This window comes from Vespa mandarinia, chromosome 5 (assembly GCF_050613455.1).
Source record: "Vespa mandarinia isolate Hongniang chromosome 5, ASM5061345v1, whole genome shotgun sequence".
Taxonomy (NCBI): Eukaryota; Metazoa; Arthropoda; class Insecta; order Hymenoptera; family Vespidae; genus Vespa; species Vespa mandarinia.
The window spans coordinates 8,773,909-8,795,678 of NC_140814.1; the positions used below are offsets into that span (position 1 = coordinate 8,773,909).

At 33.7% G+C, this 21,770-nt stretch overlaps 1 protein-coding gene across 6 annotated transcripts in view; it reads right to left on the minus strand.

Annotated features, from left to right (window-relative positions):
* alpha-Man-IIb (alpha-Mannosidase class II b) overlaps positions 1 to 21,770 on the minus strand; it is a 184,857-nt gene that overhangs the window by 7,103 nt on the left and 155,984 nt on the right. For 5 of the 6 annotated variants that reach the window (XM_035881548.2, XM_035881546.2, XM_085657079.1 and 2 more), the window contains 2 exons: positions 12,580 to 12,752; positions 10,187 to 10,320 (listed from right to left, as the gene is read on the minus strand). In XM_035881548.2, coding sequence (XP_035737441.1) covers positions 10,187 to 10,320; positions 12,580 to 12,752 — 307 coding nt within the window. Of the gene's footprint in view, positions 1 to 10,186; positions 10,321 to 12,579; positions 12,753 to 12,854; positions 13,001 to 21,770 lie in introns of those variants that run through there. The other variant, XM_085657080.1, reaches the window with a different exon arrangement.

Here is a 21,770-nt window from a genome sequence, read left to right on the forward strand (position 1 = left end):
AAATGAATCATTTGTCGACACAAATGGATCTTACGATGTTAAGAAAAATAAAAAAATATATTTCGAATGATTTCGAACGTAATTAACTTCGATGCGAGTATCTTGGATATAACGACGTTTACATTTCTTGATGAAAAATTCGATAGTTGGTTAGAGACGACAGGAACATAATCGTCTGGTCGATTTATCAGTGAACAAATCTATCTTCTCTCTTTCTCTCTCTCTCTCTCTCTCTCTCTCTATCCTTTTCTCGCCAATACACGCTATAACACGTGGGATTTAATCCAGATCCGTGGCCACAGAATCCAGAATACATTTCACGGTTGGTACTATGCGTGCATGTTCCTAAACGCATGAACGCACCAATGTAGTAGGAAGGTCTTGGTTTCGCAACTTCAAGGATTAGTTATTGCGATAATTATCCGATTACATATTAATTCTACTTTAAGAAAGTATTTCAGTACGAAGAATCATGAAAGAAATTGTGAATTGGAAATTTTCTTATTATTTTCGAAAAATGAATTAATTTAATTTTCATCTTGACGGAGTTTAATGAGAAGGATAACGAAATGTTATCTTAATGATGATTTTAAAACATCGTTGCATCGAATCTTGACTTGTTTTTTCTAGCAGGTCAAACGTCTGAAGAAAGTAGAAAAAAAAGGAAAGAAAGAAAAGAAAATAACCAACAAAAACTTTTTAAAAGTTTCAATCTAATATCGATTAGTTTCAGATTATAACGACTTAAAAAGGGATAAAGATGTAGAGAGAGAGAGAAAGAAAAAGAGGTTAAAGCAAATCTTAAGATTCGCATTAAACATTGACTCGTTTCACTGAATAGAGAAAAGATGTAACATACAGAATTGGCTCGCGCATTGAAATATTCCCTGACACATAGATATATGCATACAGATCTAGGTAACTTTGCCCGAGAGTCTGAGAAATGTATCGCAGATGGGTTAAAAGTTGTTACATGGGAAGGGATGAGTAGACTTAGGAGCAGTAGCGTTAGCAAGGAATGACAGTGTGTCGCCTATCATATTCTCCAAGATTACGGCTTAATATAGGTTGCAGAGAAATGCTTCCAGGTTGTGTGGATGCGTCATTTGCCGTAGCACATGCTATGCCACCCCTCCCCTTCTCAATCCCAACCTCTGTCCTTTACTATCTACAGAGTCCTTGACAATTCCTTCTCTCTCTGTCTCTCTCTTTCTCTCTAATTACGGTAATCCATTATCATGGAACGTGTTATTATATACAGGACCATATTAATAATTTATTTAACAGAGAAATGATTTGTTTAAGCTGAAAAATTTTTTGACTTGTAAAAGAAATGGAGAGTATGTGAATGAGAGACACACTATGTGTGTCTGTTTGTATGTTTGTATGTGTGTGTATATGTGTTTATGTGAGAGAGAAAGAGAGAGAGAAAGAGCGAAATTAATTGTTCGAGGACAATGGTTTGTGTAAGTAAAATGCAGTAAATTCTGAGAGTGCATCTTATTAGTTTCGTAACGTGTGTTATCTAGTAGTCCAACACGTGATCACGTCACAATCCAAAATTTACATTTCAGAATCTGTGAGACAATATGTATATGGGGAAATGGTACCTTTCTCTTTGTCTCCTTCATTTCCTTCCTTCCTTCTCTTGTTCTCTCTCTCTCTCTCTCTCTCTCTCTCTCTCATTCGTAATATCACGGAATACCTCGAGATCTAATTAGAGCGTCCCGTTAAATTATCGAGCTTGGACAAAGCAAACATGTGGCGAGAGCAGTTGTAACGAGTCTCAGGAACTTCTGTCAGATTGAGATTGTTTGTTGCGAAATTAGGTCGGCCTGAGGGCTGTAATCTCGAAGGAGAAAGAAAAGGAGAGCCACTGAGAGAGAGAGAGAGAGAGAGAGAGAGAGAGAGAGAGAGAGAGAGAGAGAGAGAGAGAGAAAGAGTAAAGGTAAGAAAAAATTAAAAACATTGTCATCACATTTATTATCATTATTATAACAACAAACGATATTTCATTTAATTCCTCGCATTTCTAATTTCTTCATATAGAGTTAAAAATTTTAGAGCATTTTGTTTAGCTGAAATAAAAGTTATTTAAAAAAGTCATTTAATTAAAAAAAAAAAAAGTTTCGAGCGATTAATCGATTAAAATATAAATCATTTCGTTCGGGGTCCGTTGAAACTTTGCGACTCAACGATCATCGATGTATATATATATATGCGTGTGTGTGTGTGTGTGTGTGTGTGTGTGTGTGTGCGTGAATAAAATAGAAAAAAGAAAATTGCATATGAAAGAGTGGGGGGATAGATGGCGAATTAAATTAACTGGTTGTTCGTTCATGTGTATCATTTATCGCTGATAAAAAACACGAATAACTTTCGCACCCGTTACGTTCATTTTCCACCCTCGAATCGATTAATAAAACTGTTACGAATGAATAAATGCACGCGGTATTCTTATCAATGATTTCTAACCGATTTTAATTTTCATAGTATATTGTATCTACGTATATAGAAGGTGAGAGAAAAAGAGAGAAAGAGAGAGAGAGAGAGGGAGAAAGAGAGCAAGAGAGAAGGAGAAAGAGAGCAAGAGAGAGGACTCCTTTTCATATTATTATCATTTTACAGCAAAACGGACATGTTCATTTTAATACTCTTGTACGTAGTATACGTAAAGTTCGTTATTAAAAGTGGACTTCGTTATTAAATATAACGAGAGGTAGGTATACGTATATAGTGTAGACTCTGGTCACGTACTCTTTCTCTCTGTCTTTTCCTATTGAAAAAATTCAAAAATTCAATGCAACATCCGACCGTATATTTCGTGCTTGTTATGTGAACAAACTCAACAGAGAGAGAGAGAGAGAGAGAGAGAGAAAGAGAGAGAGAGAGAGAGAGACCCACGTTCATTGAATTTCAGTAACGGAGAGCAGGTTATACTACATATAAGCTTGAAAGTAGTATGCTTTCATGCGAATTTAAGATAAAGAGAGAGAAGAGAGAGATAAGTGGATGAGAGGGAGAGAGCGAGCAAGAGAGAGAGAGAGAGAGAGAGAGAGAGAGAGAGAGAGAGAGAGAGAGAGGGTGATAGTAGGGCCTAATGCGAGCGAACAAACCATTAAACTACACTCAGCCGGTGCTCGACTGATTATAACTCATTAGACACGACATGTGTGCATTAACGAAGTTATCGCGCTAGCAGAGTTCTACTCTCGTGCTCCTTCTGCTAACCACTACTGTTTCTGGGCTAACGCTCTCTCTCTCTCTCTCTCTGACTCGTTACCGGAAAGCCGCTGCACTTTCGTGCGACCTGCACTAATTCTATGAACCTCCCGTGGCACTGTCTCTAGGCAAAGCGAGAAGTAATCACTTTCGCGTGCGGAAAAATAATTGGATTTTAATCTACGTCTTTATTAATAATTGGTTCTTTATTTTATCTCTCGCGTAGATACAATAATTATATATGATAAACATCATTTTTCAATATGGCGATAAAAGTTCACATTCAAATAATTCATTCGAATAATCATTTTGTGATTATGATAAATAAAGTGAAGTTATAAATACGCATAAATTAATTTAATGAAAATTTTATCTACCGTAATACTTAAATAAATATCAATTTGATTTTGTTAAATTCGTTTTGTATGAGTTTATGAATATCAAATTAACGATCAGTCGCCATCTTGTGAATGACAACATGGCCGATGCTCGCTATCCTCTCGATGATTGCATATGCCATTATCAGTCTGCACGGTCTATTGTCCTTACGTCGAATTGGGATTGTGCAGAGGCTAATAAATTACCCTTCCACCTATCGAACAGGTGCGATCAGAATGAGATGCGACCGAGCTCGTAAATTATGCCGATCCGTTTACCGCGTCTCTTGCTCCTGTTCGAATTTCCCGCCGGTGATTCGATAACGTTCAATCGTTTATAACCTTTAAATGAAATTTTCATTCGTCAAATCGACCCGATTTATTTTATCATAAAATTTATTTTTCCTCGATTTTTCATCTACGTCATTTTTCTTAATTACTGAAACGTTAGTAGTCATTTAATAATTTCAAATTAAAAAACTATTGGTATTAAAATGATAGCGGAAGGAGATAAAGATAGACAGCAATCTTATGATCACAATTTCGAAATTTAAAGATATTAAAAAGCCTTGGCAGTTGATTGCAGTAAAGAAAAAAAAAAAGCAACGTTTTCCCAGCTCCGTTGATTCTCTGAGGATTTCTCTAGTGATCTTCTTCTTTCAAGATCCAGTCCTCTGATCGAAACGTGCTAGTCGATATACCCTTGAGAATATTATGTTCTTTCTCTCTCTTTCTATCTCTTTCCCGTCGAGTACTTGAGAATGCCTGGTGACTAGCTCGATTTCGAAATGAGATGTCGCCGGATCCCACGACAATTTCCCGAGGAATCCTTACTTAGGGAGAAAACTTCCTTTTTCCGTGAGACGGTTCGGTGAAAGAAAACTAACACGCGATTCGTTCCTTCTCTCTCTCTCTCTCTCTCTCTCTCTCTCTCTCTCTTTCTCTATCTTTTTTCTTTTCCTTTGCTAGGAGAAAATGTCTCCAGCAATTTTCTACGATCGTCTGCTCGGATCTAATCAGCCGAGAAATACTAAACGATTCGGCTCCGTTCAAGTAAGAGAGAGAGAGAGAGAGAGATCTTGCTATGCAGTAGACCGAAAAACGACGTTTTTTCTTTTTTTTAAATTCTCTTTGAAATTTCGTTAAGTGGAACGACGTAATGAAAGAATTTGATGCCTCCTGCTTCTAGGAAACAAGAATGAAATTATTTTAGATCTTCCTTCATTACCTTCTAACATTTAGCTGACCAATGAAAGCTAATAACTAAGGATGTGCGGGTACCCGAGATTACGAGTTAGCCTAATTTCGAATTGGATCGGATAACGATCTGGACGGGTTTGGTCGGTATTCGGAAAGTTTATTGACACATAAACATTTTGCTCTCTCTCTCTTTTTCTAGTATTATAGTTTATAAAAAATATTATATAAATTGTAATTGTCAAATCATTAGATCATTATAATTTTTCAGGATCTATCGATCGCCGATAATGATAATTTTGGACATTATATTCTCGTTTTATAGATTCACGAAGTTGAAAATTTAAGAAACATATTAGTGTATAATAAAAGAACTATAATCGTATGAATGATAAATTCGAAGACGAAAAGAAGAAATCGGTGAGAGATTTACAAAGTCAGATAAACTTTTGAACAATCGTTGAATTCTCTTAAAATAAATTATTTGAAGGTTCGTCGAGCTTTTCCATTTTGTGAAAATCGTCATCGCTCTTCGTCTTTTTGCCGGTTTTTTTACTTACAAGAAGAATCTTTTAATTTCACTTCAGCGGTTGGATCGTTTGGATTAAAAATGACGAAGGTCACGTCCGAGACAAAGAAAGAGAGAGAGAGACAGAGAGAGAGAGAGAGAGAGAGAGAGAGAGAGAGAGAGAGAGAAAGACATTTCTTTCATTTAAGTTCCTTTGGTTCAACAAAGAAAATTGTATTTAAAAAATGCAAAGCAGCAGAAAAACTTAGCTCCCGTTTGTTCCCTCTCGTAAAAGAATTCGCTCATTTTGATAGAAGAATATAAAGAAAAGGAAGCGGAACGAACAAGAGAGACAGAAGGAGAAAGAATAAGGAGGAGATGGTTTGATCCATGCAGCAGTTCAAAGCTTAATTACATTTGGTCAAAGTAGCCGGCACTTTATTTGGAGTTGGTACTCTTTTTTCGTTTTCAAGTTAGAAAGAAAGAAACCAAGAAAGAAAGAAAGAAAGAAAGAAAGAAAGAAAGAAAGAAAGAAAGAAAGAAAGAAAGAATAGAAAGAAAGGAAAGAAAGAGAAAGGAAGTTCGAGTATTCTGAACTTTCTTTTCTCATTCATTTCAAAGAACCTCTTTTCCTCTCTCTCTCTCTCTCTCTCTCTCTCTCTCTCTCTCCTTTTCTTTCCTTTTGTTTCATTGCTCTTAATGTTATAAATAAGTTTGTATCTTTCCCTTTTGTTAGAAGTTGCTCTTGCATAATAACACTAATGAAAGATTAGACACTTTTCTAAAATGTTCGAAGGAGAATTGATCCATAAAGAAATCTTTTGTCGGAGATGGAATAATGAGAAGAAACTTTTTAACGAAATTTTAGAATCTTCACGATCACGTATAAATCTGTAAATGAAATTGTGAATAAAAAAAATTTATTCGTTTTAAAACAATCGATCATGGATATTTTCGAAAAATGATAAGAGATAAAACGCGATATTTGTTGTTTACACTATGTATACGTACATACATATATATTTAGAAAAACAAAGTCAGAACGAGGTAAAACAGTTATATTGTCTCCCGAGTGTTGCAGAATTATTCTGTCTGTTAGCCTATTTCTCGTTTCTTGTGATCTTCCAGCCGTGTATTCATCGTTTCCAAGTTCCCTCGTAAAACGGCACACGTTTTTTTCCAGCCACGTAATCACACCCCCTCTTTTCCTTCGTTACCGACGTTGACTCGATTACACAACGATTTTTCGCCACCCCTACGTTTTCACCAACCCTCTTCTTTCTATTTTTACACCCTCTTTCATACGACACACACTCTCTTTCTATCTCCCTCTCTCTCTCTCTCTCTCTCTCTCTCTTTCTCTGTCTTTCTTTTTCTCTCAGTTCTCGTTTCAGCAATCGAAATAATGAGGATCGTTATTTCGCTTATTTGTTGAGTTCACAGATGCGAAAGCTAAAAAACGTAACACCAGTGCTCCCCTTCAATTTTTGTCTTTTATTTTGGATTTTATTCTACGATTTCTTTTGTCTGTTGCATTTTATGACTACCATTATGTTATTTTCAATTTTTTTTTCTTTTTTTGTTTTAATATCAAACAATAAAAGAATTCAGAATGCATTGAAATACTTCACATGGTAAAGGATCGATTGAATTTTGTATGATTTAAAATAATTCGACATTTTCGTAAGTCAGCCATTTTCGAATATCAATAGAAAATGATTCTCATTATTGTTGAGTAAAAACGATCGCACCTGTTCTCCGAATGAATCTCAACGTTTATAACATTTTCCAATTTTCTACAATGTTAAAGAGAGTCTATCTGGAAGCCACGAGAATAACAATTCTCTATTTCTAAAGACAATAGTAATACGAGTTGGTGTTAGGGATAATAACAATGGCCATTTCTAACTTGAATGCGTCAGAGAATGAGAGTGAAAGAGATAGAGATAGATAGATAAAGAGGGAGAGAGAATGAGAGAGAAAATGAGAGAGATAGAGAGGGGTATGATACGATACGATACACGCCGGAAATTGGCAAATTTGAATTTGCGAAAATAGGCAGAGGAAATTTCGCATAACGTTGGCGCCATGTCTGACGGCGAGAGCCGTCGTTTGCCATTTCGATGCAAATGACACGGATAGAAGAGGTCCTTTCCACCAGCTCGATTGCACTAACCCATAGACATGTACAAATAAACACATATAGAGATATGCACTAATACAGGAGAGAAAACTTCGTAGTACTTCTGATCTTCTCGCTAACGCGAATCGCGTATTATAGCAATGAGAATGCTTTTAAAAGAGTGAAAGAGACAGACAGAGGCAAAGAGAAAGCGAGAGAGAAAGAGAGAAAGAGAAAGAAAAAGAAAGGTCTTTATGAAAATATTCGAGGTCCAACTGGTAGTGTCGTGTTTTTACCATTATGTCTGTCCATAAACGGTTTGTACCACTGTCGAGAAACGACTAGGCCCGCGATAAAATGCTTCTCTCTACCTCTTTCTACTTTGTCCTTTTCATTTTTCTTTTATTGTATTTCTTTCTTTTTTTCTTTCTTCCTTTCTTTCTTTTTTATTTTTAAGATTATTTCGTAAGGTTAAAAGGATGCTTGTAAATTTTTTTTTTTTTTAATTCGATCGATTCAATATTATTACAAAAATCTTAAGGACAATAATTCGAATATCTTTAAGATGTGCATGGAAACTTTTTATTGAAAATAATTTGTCTTTAATCAATCCATAGATAATTGAATAAATATTGATTATTTTACCATTTAATTTTCATCTGTTTATTGGTCATTAATTGAGTAATCCTTTTATATCGATAAAATAATATTTTGGGATTTTGATTGAATTACAAGTTACAGGTTCCAAAGGGTCAATGATCCTAAATCCCTTGTAATCGAGGATGAGATTAGTGTTCTAATATTTAAGAGATGCATGGATATGCATAGTGTCTCATGACAACCGGAAATGGTTGACATAAAATTCGCTCCTTCCTCTCTCTCGCTCTCTCTCTCTCTCTCTCTCTCATTCTCTATTCGTTTGTCTAATTTATGTGTCTGAGTATTACTTCTCTTATGTATTACGTGGAGAAAGACAGAGAGAGAGAGAGAGAGAGAGAGAGAGAGAGAGAGAAATAATATCTGTAAGAATTTAGCCCTGTAATATTAGTAGTAGCAATTCCTCTTTGCTTGCAATTTCCTAAATTTTTTCTTCTTTCTTTCTTTTTTTTTTTTTTTCATTTTTTGTTTTGTTTTTACACAAGACAACTAATAATAATTTTCTTTTTCCTTCTTTCTTCTCTTTTTTCTTTTTTTTATCTCGTCTTGACCTAAAAAAAAGTTCGTCATGATTCGAAACTTTTTAATTCCCATATTTCATATGTATATATCGTTTCAATTAAAATGAAAATCATACTTTTTTTCGTATTACGAAAGAAAAATTCACAAAGGATTAAATTTTTCGTATTTTCTCTTCCTGTTAGCTAGCTCGTACTGAGCAGTTCTATTCTTTACGACGAGAAGAGCACGGAAGCAATAAGGATCTCCAATGTTCAGAAGGAAGTTTCGAGTGGTGGTAGAGAAGGACATAAAAAAAGAGAGTGAGAGTGAGAGAGAGAGAGAGAGAGAGAGATAAAGAGAGTAAGAAAAAAGAAGATAAAGATTTTTCTCGCTTCCATCGCGGAAAGGGCGTCGAAAAAGAGTAATAAGGAGAACACATACCCCTCTTCATCTTCTCTCTCTCTCTCTCTCTCTTTCTCTCATTCTCATCCTTAAAGAACTACGATTGCGGCATCCTTGAGAACAACGTCGAAAGAAAAGGAAGCTGGGATCGACTTAACGACATCGCGTTTCCAAGGACGAAGGATTTTATCGCCGTCGAAAAAATGGCTTCCCTTGGAGTACCGAACGAGCTAACCTTCCTTCCTTTCTTTTTTTTTTCTTTTTTTTTTTACGGATTTCCAAGATTTATTTCCTCCTTCCCCATTCTCTTTCACGCCGTTTGCTCGTTCATATAATGTTGTTAACGGATTCGTTTTTATTTTTCATGTCATAAAATTATAGAAAAGAATTTAATTTCCTTCGAAATGAAATAGATTTAACAATAGATTCTTTAACAATAGATTTTTTTTTATCCTTTTCCCTACTGTTAGAATGACTTAATAATTCCTTTTTTTTTAATCTTTTATATTTTTTTTATTGATAGGTGATCCTCCAGCTTCAGTTTCATAAATAAAGAGCGAGAGAGAGAGAGAGAGGGAGAGAGCGAAAGAAAATCTCTCTTTAATCTGACTTTGGTTTTACCATTAATGCTGCCAGGATGCATTCTTATAAGACAAAGATTTATTTTCTCCATTGTTGATATCATAGAAAAAGGTTATTACATCTTGAACCCTCACCTCTAACTCGAGAGATACAACCAAGCGTAAATATCGTCATACGTATTTCACAATCTGAAAGTAATATTTCAAAATTCCTTGATATTGGGTGAGGGAGAATACTTTTCTTTTTTTTGCACTTTTTTGCGTTCTCGAAAAAGAGATCGTTTGTTTCTTATTTATTAATTTTTTCTTCTTTTTTTTCTATTTTCATCTTTCCGCTTTTTGCTTTCAAACCTTTAGTCGATTCCATGTTATGCAAGAGAAAAGAATGGAAACTCTCCGTCTTCTTTCATTTTCAGATTTCGCTTCAATATTTTACTTTGATCCTTTGTAAAATGGATAAATCGAATTTTGACTCGATTTGTTTCTTGAAAAATATGAAAGAGAAACGAAATTTGTTTTCACTAGTATTATTTAAATCGTTACATTTTTATCGTTTAATTCGTTTAACCTAAGAATAATTATATTAAAAATGTGTATTCTACATTTATTTAAGACTCACCTTCGATCAATTGATCCAACATAGCATAAATGTGAGAAGTTGCCTCGTCCGTCATCACCCACCCTCCCGTAGTCATTTCTAGACGTCCATCCTTGACCAATCTCTTTATGACCGCCTTCTTCGTAGGATGAGCACTGTATTTGGAATAAAAGAGAAAAGAAATAAATATAGCAGACATCTTTGTAATAAAACAACCAAAGTAATCGATCGACAAACAAAATATAAGAATATTTATTAATCTTCATTATTATATGGTAATAATAAAAAAAAAAAATATAGAATAATTTAGTGAGTATTTCTTTTTCTTTTTCTTCGATACATCGTCGATTTAATCGATATCCAAAGGAAAAAAAAAATTAGTATTAATAATTATATTTATATTAATTGTTAGTAAAGTTTGTTTTAAAAAATAAACGATAAAATTTTTCCAATTTTAAAATGTTTGAAAATTGGATTATATATATATGTATATGAAATATGAAATCAAGTCGTTCCAATCGCAAGATCCATTTCATTTGAATATACATAGAGAATATATATTTATTAAACAATATCAAAATCTACTATTTAAAAACAAAACAAAAAACCGATATTCCTTCGTATATACGAGAACAAGAGAGAAAATTTATACACGTTATTAAGTCACTGTAGGTTATTTCATATCCTATCCCTTCCTCCTTCCTTCTATTTCTTTCTCTCTCTCTTTTTCTCTGTCTCTCGTTCTCTTTCTCACGCTCATGCTCGATGGCCTCCAGCATGAACTAGAAGGTCAGATGCTTACGACTAACCCGAGGGATCCCTTTCGTGTTCCAGGATATCCTTTCTTCCCTATCGCTAGCGAGAACGACATCAGCTGTACTCTCGGCAAGAGGCAATTCACAAAGGAAAAGAGAAGAGAAAGAAGAAGAGAAAAGAGAATAAAAGAAAAGGGAGAAAAAATGGTGAACGTTCTCTACTTTCCGATCATTCTTTATCTTTTATGCTTCTACTATTTCTTTGTTTTCATCCGGTCATTTTCTCTCTCCCTGTTTTTCTCTATACTTTCCATTTCTATCTCTATCTCTCCTTATTTTATATCTATGCATCTCTCTTTCTCTCGATCATTAAAAAATAAAAGATCCCTTTTTCGCCACTTTCGGCGTCTTAAACAGCCACTCAAAAAGCCCCTCTCATTCTTCGTATTATATATCTTTCTTTTAATGGCTAAAGGCTTTACGACGAAGCTTCTTCGAGGCATTACTCGTTCCTTACTGTTCTACCAACCATATTGTCTATATAAATACAGACTTAAAGATGCGTACTTTAAGATATTTCATCCATTACTATCTTTGGATATCCTTTACCACTGTTATAACAATGTTCTTCGAACGTGCGAGTTCAACGTACTTTTACGCACACACACACGCACACACACACACACACACACACACACACACATATATACATATATATTAATATAAAATATATTATAAATATTATCATGTAAATCATATCATAAACATGTAATATATATATATATATATATATATATATATATATATATATATATATATTTTCTCTATTAGATCTAACTAGAACTTTGAGAAAAAGAAAAACAGTCAGACCTATTAGAAATAATATATAAATAAATGATCCTTCGATGTAACCTTTTCATCTTTCAGGAAATTCATTTTGATGGGCATACGACGATACGTACGTGTGTTTATATTATCAATACAAATAACAGATATCCTTCTATCTTCGTCACGCAAGTATCCTCGACCTTTTGTATTTACTACTACGTACTGGTGATACTGTTAACAGAACTGTTAGTGGTGGTAGTGATGATGCCAGTTGCGATCCAGGAATCCGGTTAGCGGCATGGCGGTCGCCTTATCAGTGGTAGTTCAGAGCCTTGAGCATTTAGCCGAGACGACGTCGGATTATCGGAGAAGCTCTCTAACAGCGTAATCATGTTTACGCATACAGGATGATTTCTTGGGGAAATCTCTCTCTCTCTCTCTCTCTCCTTCTCTCTCCCTCTTGCTTTATCTCTTTATACTATGTATAGGGTAGTGTATATAGCTTCGTGTAGGTACATAGAGGGAGCTGGAAGCAAGAGCTTTTAGCGTCGGGATGTCTGGCCATTTTCGAGGATACCTTCGAAGTGTGTTAAGAGAGTTTGAAAGCTTCGGAGAGCCTGCCTGAGGAGATCTATTTTCTACTAAGCCTTTCTCTCTCTCTCTCTCTCTCTCTCTCTCTCTATCTATCTATCTATCTCTCTCACTCATTCTCTCTCTCATTCTCTCTGTATTTCGTTGTATCGACATATCAAGTTGAAAGTTAGCTCCTATCGATCGTTTTCAAGCATCATTTTATTCGTTATTAAAATTTAAAAGTTATTTTCTTCTTACCTGTCCCACCAAAGTGATAAAAAGGACACTTCGCTCCAGATAAACGTCATGTTTGGCCATTGTTGTAATTTCGAGACCATGTTGTTTAATATACTCCTCGTCGAACTGTGGAAATATTGCTCGAATGTCTTTAGCCATCCTGGATCTGTATGACTATGTGGCACCAAGATAACCTAAAAACGATATAGACAATTTTATATTTTTGCTTTTCTATTATTTTACAACAACAATTACAGTTATATTCGTGTTTTTGAAATTATTGTTAAGATATATACCATTAATTCCTATTTCGATAATAAATAAAAGAATCGTTGGAATAATTACGTTTAATCCAACCATATTGAACATAGAAAAACTATAAAATAGAGCGCGGAGGACAATCGCAAAGCTAGGTGCGTACAACATTCGACGAATCTGATTAATGCGATTCTCTCGGTTTAATCCGTTGTGTTTTCGTCGAGCTATCGGTGGCAGTGAGCAGCAACACAAGGATTATTTACAAACGTTCGATATCAGCGTTCTAATCCCAAGCTTTGGAACGATTCTCGTTAATCAGGGTCTTTTGCGTTGGTTTGTAACCAGTTTACAGGTAGCAGTGATTCTCAGATATGTTTAATTTCTATCGTAATAAATATCGTATATGTTATTATACGATACGGAATAAATGTCATTGATTTCTTTAGTTTCACGGGGAAGGAAGTAAATTTTGTCCATGTATATTAATTTATTTTACAAAAGAATTCGAGATATGTACGAAACGTAAAAGTATAACAAGAAGAGAAGAGCGAAGAAATAAGAGATAAACAAGTTTTTCGAATTTCGAAATTCGTGACTTGAATGTTTTCTCGTTTCTTTCTATTATTTTTCCTCTTTTTTACTTTTGAAAGGAGAGTTTCGAACGTAGAGCAAGAGATATAACGACCATTAACCGACGTCCAATCCTCTCTCTTTCTATCTCTCTTTTTCTCTCTCTCTCTCTCTTTCTCTCTCTTTCTCTCTCTTTCTCTCTTACTTCGACAGCAATGAACGTGAAAAGCGACGTGGTATACACAAAAAAAGGGAGAGAGAGAGAGAGAAAGAGCAAGTGGCGTCGCGACCAGCTCGAAATTTTCGCGGAGATTTCGAATTGGCAGCCGCTGATCGAATTCGTTCGGCTTAATTCGATTCCACGTTCACCGTGCGGACAAATTGAATGGCCATTTCGTACGAAACTCTCTCTCTCTTTCCCCCTTCTATCTCCCCCTCTTCTCCCACCTATCCTTCTCTTCTCATTCGTCCACTTCGATACCAGTCCACTCTTTTTATTTCTTTCTCTCATTTTCGGAAAATGAAATTCTCGTTAACAAAAGCTCTCTCCTGTAGTCGTAGATATTTCGTATTCTCATTTCCCCATTTAAAGTATTTTTCTTATAATTCGTTCTTCATGTCTACGTATTCCTACGTATATCCATTTATTTCGTATCGCAACACTTGGACATTTATTTCCCTTTTTATTTACCTTCTTCTTTTTCTCCCCTTTATCGATAGTAATAAGTAATTTTGTAAGAAAATAAGTATTTGATACGTAGGTTTAAATAATCGAGTTGATTTTGGTTGGAGGATTAAACGAATTTAAAAATGAATGGAAACAATTGTAACAAAATTAAGATCGAACGATTCGTATCGAATATTAGACACTTGGAAAATATCCATTCGAAATCATCGGGATGATTCTCATCTGGCTAATCCCGAGAAATATGTCGACCGATTGACAATATCGTTAGGCATGAGAACCCTCGTTGCAAAGGATTTCAGTAAACCGATATCCATTCGCTCATAATCAACGTGGAAGCTGCAGCACGCTAAGCCGCGCATAGTTTACGAACGAATCCGCATTGTGTATCATATAGACATGCGCTTGCGTTGTATATTTCTCTATGCATGTACGTGCACATCTATATGAAACTCGGACTTTCGAGAGAAGTTTAACATTCAAACTGTAGTTATATGATACGCTCTCTGGTAATACTGATAGTATTAGAAAAAAGTTGAATGACCATTGGATGACAATAACAAACATAAATTTCATTGAATAATAATAAATTTTAATGAATCCAACAAATAAATTTCATTTTATTTTAAACAATCAAGTTTGAATTGTGCCGACTCGTACGTGTCCTTCATTTTTCTTTTTTTCATTTCTATCTACCCTACGATGTATTATTGTTTATAGATATTATTGATCGATGACAATGGAACGATAATTCGTTTATTTCGAGGAAATTAGTATATTTGCTAAATAAATGAACATTTTCAAGCCCAATTATTATCAAGGAAACAACAACTTTATTATAGGTATGTGTACTATAGTTGTGTTAATTGGTTAAGGCCCGTGTCCTGACACGCTTAATAAGTCAGGTCTAGGATACGTAAAGGAAGACGCCTAGTGTGGAGGATAGACTGCGTAAAAGGATGAAGAGAGAGAGAGAGAGAGAGAGAGAAGGATTGGTGTATATACGTGTTGAGCTTATTGGTATGCATGAGCCAGCCGTGGTGCAGGGTCGTAGTAGCCCTTTAATACACCTTCAGCTCTTTGCCCTCGGCTACCTTTCTCCTCTAACCTTCCTAAACATAGAAGAGATTCTCTTTCTCTCTTGCCTGTTTAACCTCAGTCCATCTCTTTCTCTTTCTCGGCTCGTTGCTTTCTCATCGCGCTTACCGTAACTTTCCTGCTATTCAACGGAATCACTATTATTGGCCTTAACCGTTATGGAAACCGCGTGTAATAACACAAACCTTGATATCGGAATTTCGAAAAGCAACCCTCTCAAAGACCCTCGTTTACAAAAGAGATTCTCTTAAGCGAGAACGTTAGAATACACAATGAAACGTTAACTCACGTGAAATTATTTTTCATCATTGGAGATTTATATGTTAATTAATTTTTCATATTACGACACATCACCGAATAATAATTTATTTTAACCTTTCAATTACATGTCCCAAGCGATTTATTAATAATTAATTCCCTCAATCATTATAATAACAAAGTAATTAAAAGTTTTTCAGTTTACTTTAACGTCTAATTTAATTATCACGTGTTACACGATACTTTTTGAAATCGTCTCTGCGAACAGTCTCTTTCTCTCTCTACGAATCCTGTTATTCGATAGCAACTGAGATCCATCTAATTAAATCTCATCGCAAGTTTATTTTATTTGCCCTCGAGGATGAATATATTTTCTTTTCGACGTTTAATTCCAGGGACAATGGAAACGTCGATATTGTGCGCATGCGATATATGTGTGTGTGTGTGTGTGTGTGTGTGTGTTCCTCTCCCTCTTCCCAATAAATTCGAAACAGTTTTACTTTGTTACGAGTTTTACGAACCCCTCTTTCTTTACTTCTTCTGAAAAAATGATTTTATTATATCTCGTTCTGTTTTTCTTCATCTTTCCTATTTCTTTTTTTAAACCCACCTATACGTAACTTTTCTTTAGAACGTTTTTCAAAAATAATCATGTATGAAATAACGTCGAATATATTTTTTTATTTCATTTTTATATTTATCACAAGTTTACTCGTGAAACGCTTTATATTTTTTTCCACTTCCATTTCATCCCAACGTTGGATAGATGATGCCGGGTATAATAATGAAGTAGATATAACGTTAAAGTAAACACAGATATACCGTAGACGTATAACGTCTTATTCACGGAAATGTTACAGGGTGAAAGAGAGAAGGAACACTTTCTTCTTCTTCCTCCTGCTCTCTTCTTCTTCTTCTTCTTCTTCTTCTTTCTCTTCTTATACAAGGTTCGTTCGGCTTTTATATCGCACACGTCTTGACATCGTAAATATACCAATATTCCCCAATCTTCTTTAACAAGGTTATTCGTTGCCATAATTCGGACATTGAAGGATATAATATACACTAACCGAAGAAAGTATTCGTACAGCAAGGAAATTATAAAATTGTACAAAAACGATAAATTGTACATCAATGATTTTGTTTTCAATGGACCTTTTACAATATTTAAAGTTTCTATTAATTGATAGTAAATATATGATTATAAAATTAAAGCTTATATACTATAATTTATCAATTTAAGTTTAATAGTAATTCGTAAGCCTATAATTTTGGACGATAGTCATTATCAGATTCATTGATAAACACAATAATCAAGTTCGAACTATGGACTTTCGTACTAATTTTTATTTTTATAAAGAAATTTATGATTTGTATTATATAATATTTTAATTTGCAAATATCTGACGAAATGATAATGATATCGTTTTATCAGAAAGAAAAATCATTATAAATTTGTTTTAATAAAAATAAATCTTCTGTTAGAAATTGTAAAAATTTGTGCAAACAAGTCAACTTCAGATAGTTCAGGGTATAATTAACAGATTAAATGTGCATACTTTCGTGTATCGGTGCATAAAAAAAATGCAAGTGCACTTTTTTCTTTTTTTTTTTTTTTTTTTTTTTTTAATAGAAGCCTATATCTTTGACTACGCCAGTTGACGGAATTTTTTTTATGCTCTATATAAAAATATTAATTTACTTATACCTTAAACTTATGCGCTAGAAAGTTAAAAGTTACAAAAAGTTAAAAGTTTTCTGAATTATTTAGATATGTTGATATAGTGTTAACGAACGGATAATATCACGGATAATCTTAATTAAACATTAATATCATGGTAAATCTTAATTTTACATTAATATTAACGATTAATATTAATTCATGTTTATCGAAATAATATTAGAAAACTTTTAGTTTTAAAAATTAATTAAATAGTACTAAACTATTATAGTACTAACTAATAATACTTTCATTCGCAATTGTATTTTCAAGAAAATACGTTCTTTATATGCGCATAAATAACTATCTATCTAGCCGATAACCATCTAATCATTTTTTCTTTCTTTTTTTTTTTCCCTAATATATTCTCGATGTAATTCGTTCTGAAACGAGCGTAAATTTTTATAAAAACGAAATTGTTCTATCAGCAGATAAAAAACTACATACATTTACATCCCTTTAATTACACACATCGACGATTACGCGACAAAATCGCGATAACAAACGCTTCATCGATTATCCCATTCATTGTGAACGAAACGCGATTATTAAAACGTTTTTGTGGAATTTTGTCCATATAAAAAATCCAAAAGAGAGAGAGAGAGAGAGAGAGAAAAAGCATCCGAAGCTATTGTTTGTTCGGGTCAACGAAGTCATGAAATTTAACAGGAGGCTACAAGGCTGCTGGAATATTTATCGTATGTCCGTGTATGTACATTACACCGCTTTAAAACGTACAATGAGGACAGTAGGGGTAGCAGGGGAGGGGTAAAGGTTTGTTTTTCTACGTGTGTTCGGAGAGGATGAAAAAGAAAAATAACGCACCGCCGACGCGCGTCGGTGTAATGGATTGTGTACGGAGATAAACATTTCCAGCGTCGCTTGCTCACCCACAGGGTTTTTCAACGAGGAATAACGAAATACACACGTTATTTCTATGTATGTAGATATATACGTATTTTTTTTGTCGTTTCTTTTTTCTTTTTTTTCGTTTTTTTTTGTTTTCTTTTTTTTTCTTTTTTTTCTTTTTTTTTTTTTTTTTTTTCTTCTCTTTTTATACGTACGTATTATCTATGTATACACTGTGTACGTATGTATTGTACGTATGTACGCGCAGATACGTACAAACGTTAAGCTTCGAGTGTGTAACACGCGTTACGTGTATCGTTGTATAGAACAATTAAATGCAATTAATTTTCTTTATGAAGTGGAGACATTGAAATTAGAAATGAAACATTGAGTTAGATAGAATTGTAACTTTAATAATCTAATAATGATATCTTTTAAAATATATTCGAATGTTGAAATATGAAAGAATTGGCTTATAATAGAGAAGTTTTTCTTTTTCTATGTGATTGGAATTGATGAAAGAAAAAAAAAAAGAAGAAAAAAAAAACAGAGTGAAATTAAAAAAGAAGAAAATTGAAAAAAGAATTGAAAGAAATTTATGAAGAATATAAGTTAAAACATGAGAAACATAAAATTAGTTATAATAACTAATTTGCTTTTTCAAGCAACCCATCATAAAATTACGAGCTTTGGATTAAAGTTATTTGGTCCGTATCCAAAGATCTTCTCTTATTACATTTTACAATAATTTTAGTTAAAGGAGACGTGAAAGAACGAGAAAATCATCTTATCACCGACAGATAATCTAATTTGTAGACGGGTCATACGTTCCTATAATTACTTTATATAAATTATCTTTGTATAAATCGGGAATATCACGAGGAGAAGCCACAATTTTGCTAGCATTTTGATATCCGTGTTTGAGTCATAATTATCAGGATTACGAGTTCCTTAATTAGAACGGAAGACAAGAAGAAGTACGGATGATAATACAAAAGTACGAAAGATTATTCTGTATCTCGTTGGATGGAAAATCTCGTTTATTATTGGGTGATTTATTATGATAAAAAAAAAAAAAAAAATAAAAATAAAAAACGAAAGATTTTTAATAAAATAAAAAATTATTTCAATTTTTTAACATTCTATCTAACCAAATTATTTTGTTTTTTTTTTTTTTTACAATTATACTATCCTTAACAGAATTTGTTTATCATAAAATGAAAATCACGCTTATTTGCAAGATGACTTAATTTAATCAAAAAATAAAAAAAAAAAAAAAAGGAAAAAGATAATAGTAAAAAATTAAAATAATTTTTAAACATCGAGTCTACTATTCGATACTTTGTTTTTCCTTATCTTCTTCTTCTTCTTTTTCCTTTTTATTATTATACTACCATCAATGAATTTTATCACAATATCTTATCTGTATCAATGTTTCGTAGCAATAATTTTACAAACTCGTAATGTATTTTCGGATTAAAATGAGTCATCCTGTGCGAAAGCAGTCCCATGAGATTATTTGTTTTTCATCTTTTTGATGGTAGGAACAATCAGATAAAAGGATAAACGAATATATAGAAAGAGAGATAGAGAGAGAGAAAAAGAGATCGATTGGATAGAATGGTTTCGTATAAAATCTCTTATTTAAATAATATCATCGTCGAAGAATGAACGAAAGGAAGAAACGGAAAAAGGTCGATAGTTTTACTTATGGAGGGAGGGGGAGGGTTGGTGGTAGCGGTGTCAGCTGGCTCGAACTGTCGGACATTGGTGGCAGCTGATAAGCGCAATTTCGTCGACGCGTTAACGCATTCCGTGCACGATGCTCCGTGGTTTTCAACAGAAGAGACGACGGAATGGAAGGAAGAGATGACATAAACGAGAAGAAAGAAGAGAGATAGACAGATAAAGAGAGAAAGAAAGAGAGAGAGAGAGAGAGAGAGAATAAGAGGGGGGGAGGGGATTTAAATGGAAGGTGCATCGGATGCATTCCGTTCCAAAATCGTGGACATGCGCGCTATTGTCGTGAACGTTTTCGAAAGGGCTACCGCCCACCATTGTATTTCGACGACAATAGCCTGATGAGCCGGTATTGTCGAACTTGTCAAACTCTGTTTGCACTGATCTTGTGAAAGAGAGAGAAAGAGAGAGAAAGAGAGAGAAAGAAAAAGAGAGAGAGAGAAGAAAGAAAATGGGAAGTGAATGTCTCGTGTCACGTTTGTTCTTCGTAAGAATCAAAGCGAGAGAGGAAGAGAGAGAGAGAGAGAGAGAGAGAGAGAGAGAGAGAGAAAGGGAGAGAGAGAGAGAGAGAGATGAATTGACCAAATCCTTCAAAGTTGTACGAGTTACGAGCAAACCGATTGGTTCGCCACTCGAGCGGTTTCGAGAAGTTGACTAAACGTTTGTTGTCGGATATACTTTAACTACGATGAATTCCTGTTTTCAATATATACGAGATGCTCTGAAAATTTTAACGATAGTTTCGTTATCAGAACGATTGATATCATTGATAATAAAAAAATCAATCGGTTCTTATCGGAACATCGATTTTTAAAAAAATATAAACGTAAGATCGTTTTATGAAATATGATTAAGAATAATCATATCTGAAAGATCTGGAATTAGATTAATACTGATAATTACATATTATGAATTTTATTCGGTTATATCTAAAAATATCTATTGCCAGTTTTAAGCAAGTTCATTTTCTTGTGATCGATAATTATTTATTGAAGTACCGAACACTAACTATAGGTATTTTATTTTTATAAGAATAATTTAATATAGGAATGTTTAAATATGATAAAAGTTTTATCATTCATTCTGGCTGGATGTAAAATTTATGAATTCTTTTTATAAAACAATTTGACAAAGAATTTGAAAGATAAAATATATAGAATGGAAGAAATAAATTTCTAAAGCTTTCACATGTTATTATTGTTTTATCTATCTATCTATTTGTTCTTATATCGTATTCATATTAATGATCAAAAATGTTTGTTTTATTATTTTTTTTCTTTGTTTTTTTTTTCTTTTTCTTCTTTTTTTTTGTTTCCACTGGATATCGAAGTTACAAAGAGGAAACGAATTCGAATAAGTTGTCAACTTACGCTCGGTGTAACTTCAAAGAGAGAAAAAGGGAGAAAAAGATAGATAGATAGATAGATAGATAGATAGATAGATATATAGAGAAAGAGAGAGAGAGAGAGAGAGATAAATAAGGATGCGTTTACCAGAAGGCGAGCTGTTCTTTCGGAAACAATGTGAATCCCAGATTTTACACATTCCGTATTTTCCGCACGATTACCTATACGGATGCGGCGCATTCGTTTCGCACGCGTAATTATCCGCCCACTTTGGCACAAGGCAGCCACGATAAGGTGTATCCGTAAGATCGTAATTTCACAGTAAAAAGAAGAGAGATTTGAATCTTTCGTAAAAAAAAAAAAAAAAAAAGAAAACGAAAAAAAAGAAAGAAGAAAAAGAGCTGAACGAAAAAAATTTATCGACAAATACGAATAAATAGATTTGAATTCGATCGTGGAGTTATTCTATTTTTTCTTTTTTAATTTTTTAAGAAAATCTTTTCTTCTTGTTTCCGAAGATACTCACCGGGTTGTTCAATTTTTGTTAAAGCAAACAAAAAAAAAAAAAGAAAAAGAAAAAAAAAAGAAATGAAAAAATACGGGAACACAATGGGTTCTATGTTACGGTTGCATGGAGTCGTAAATCTTCAAGCTAGCGTTAATGCCTCGACAAAGAAAAGCTCGAGCA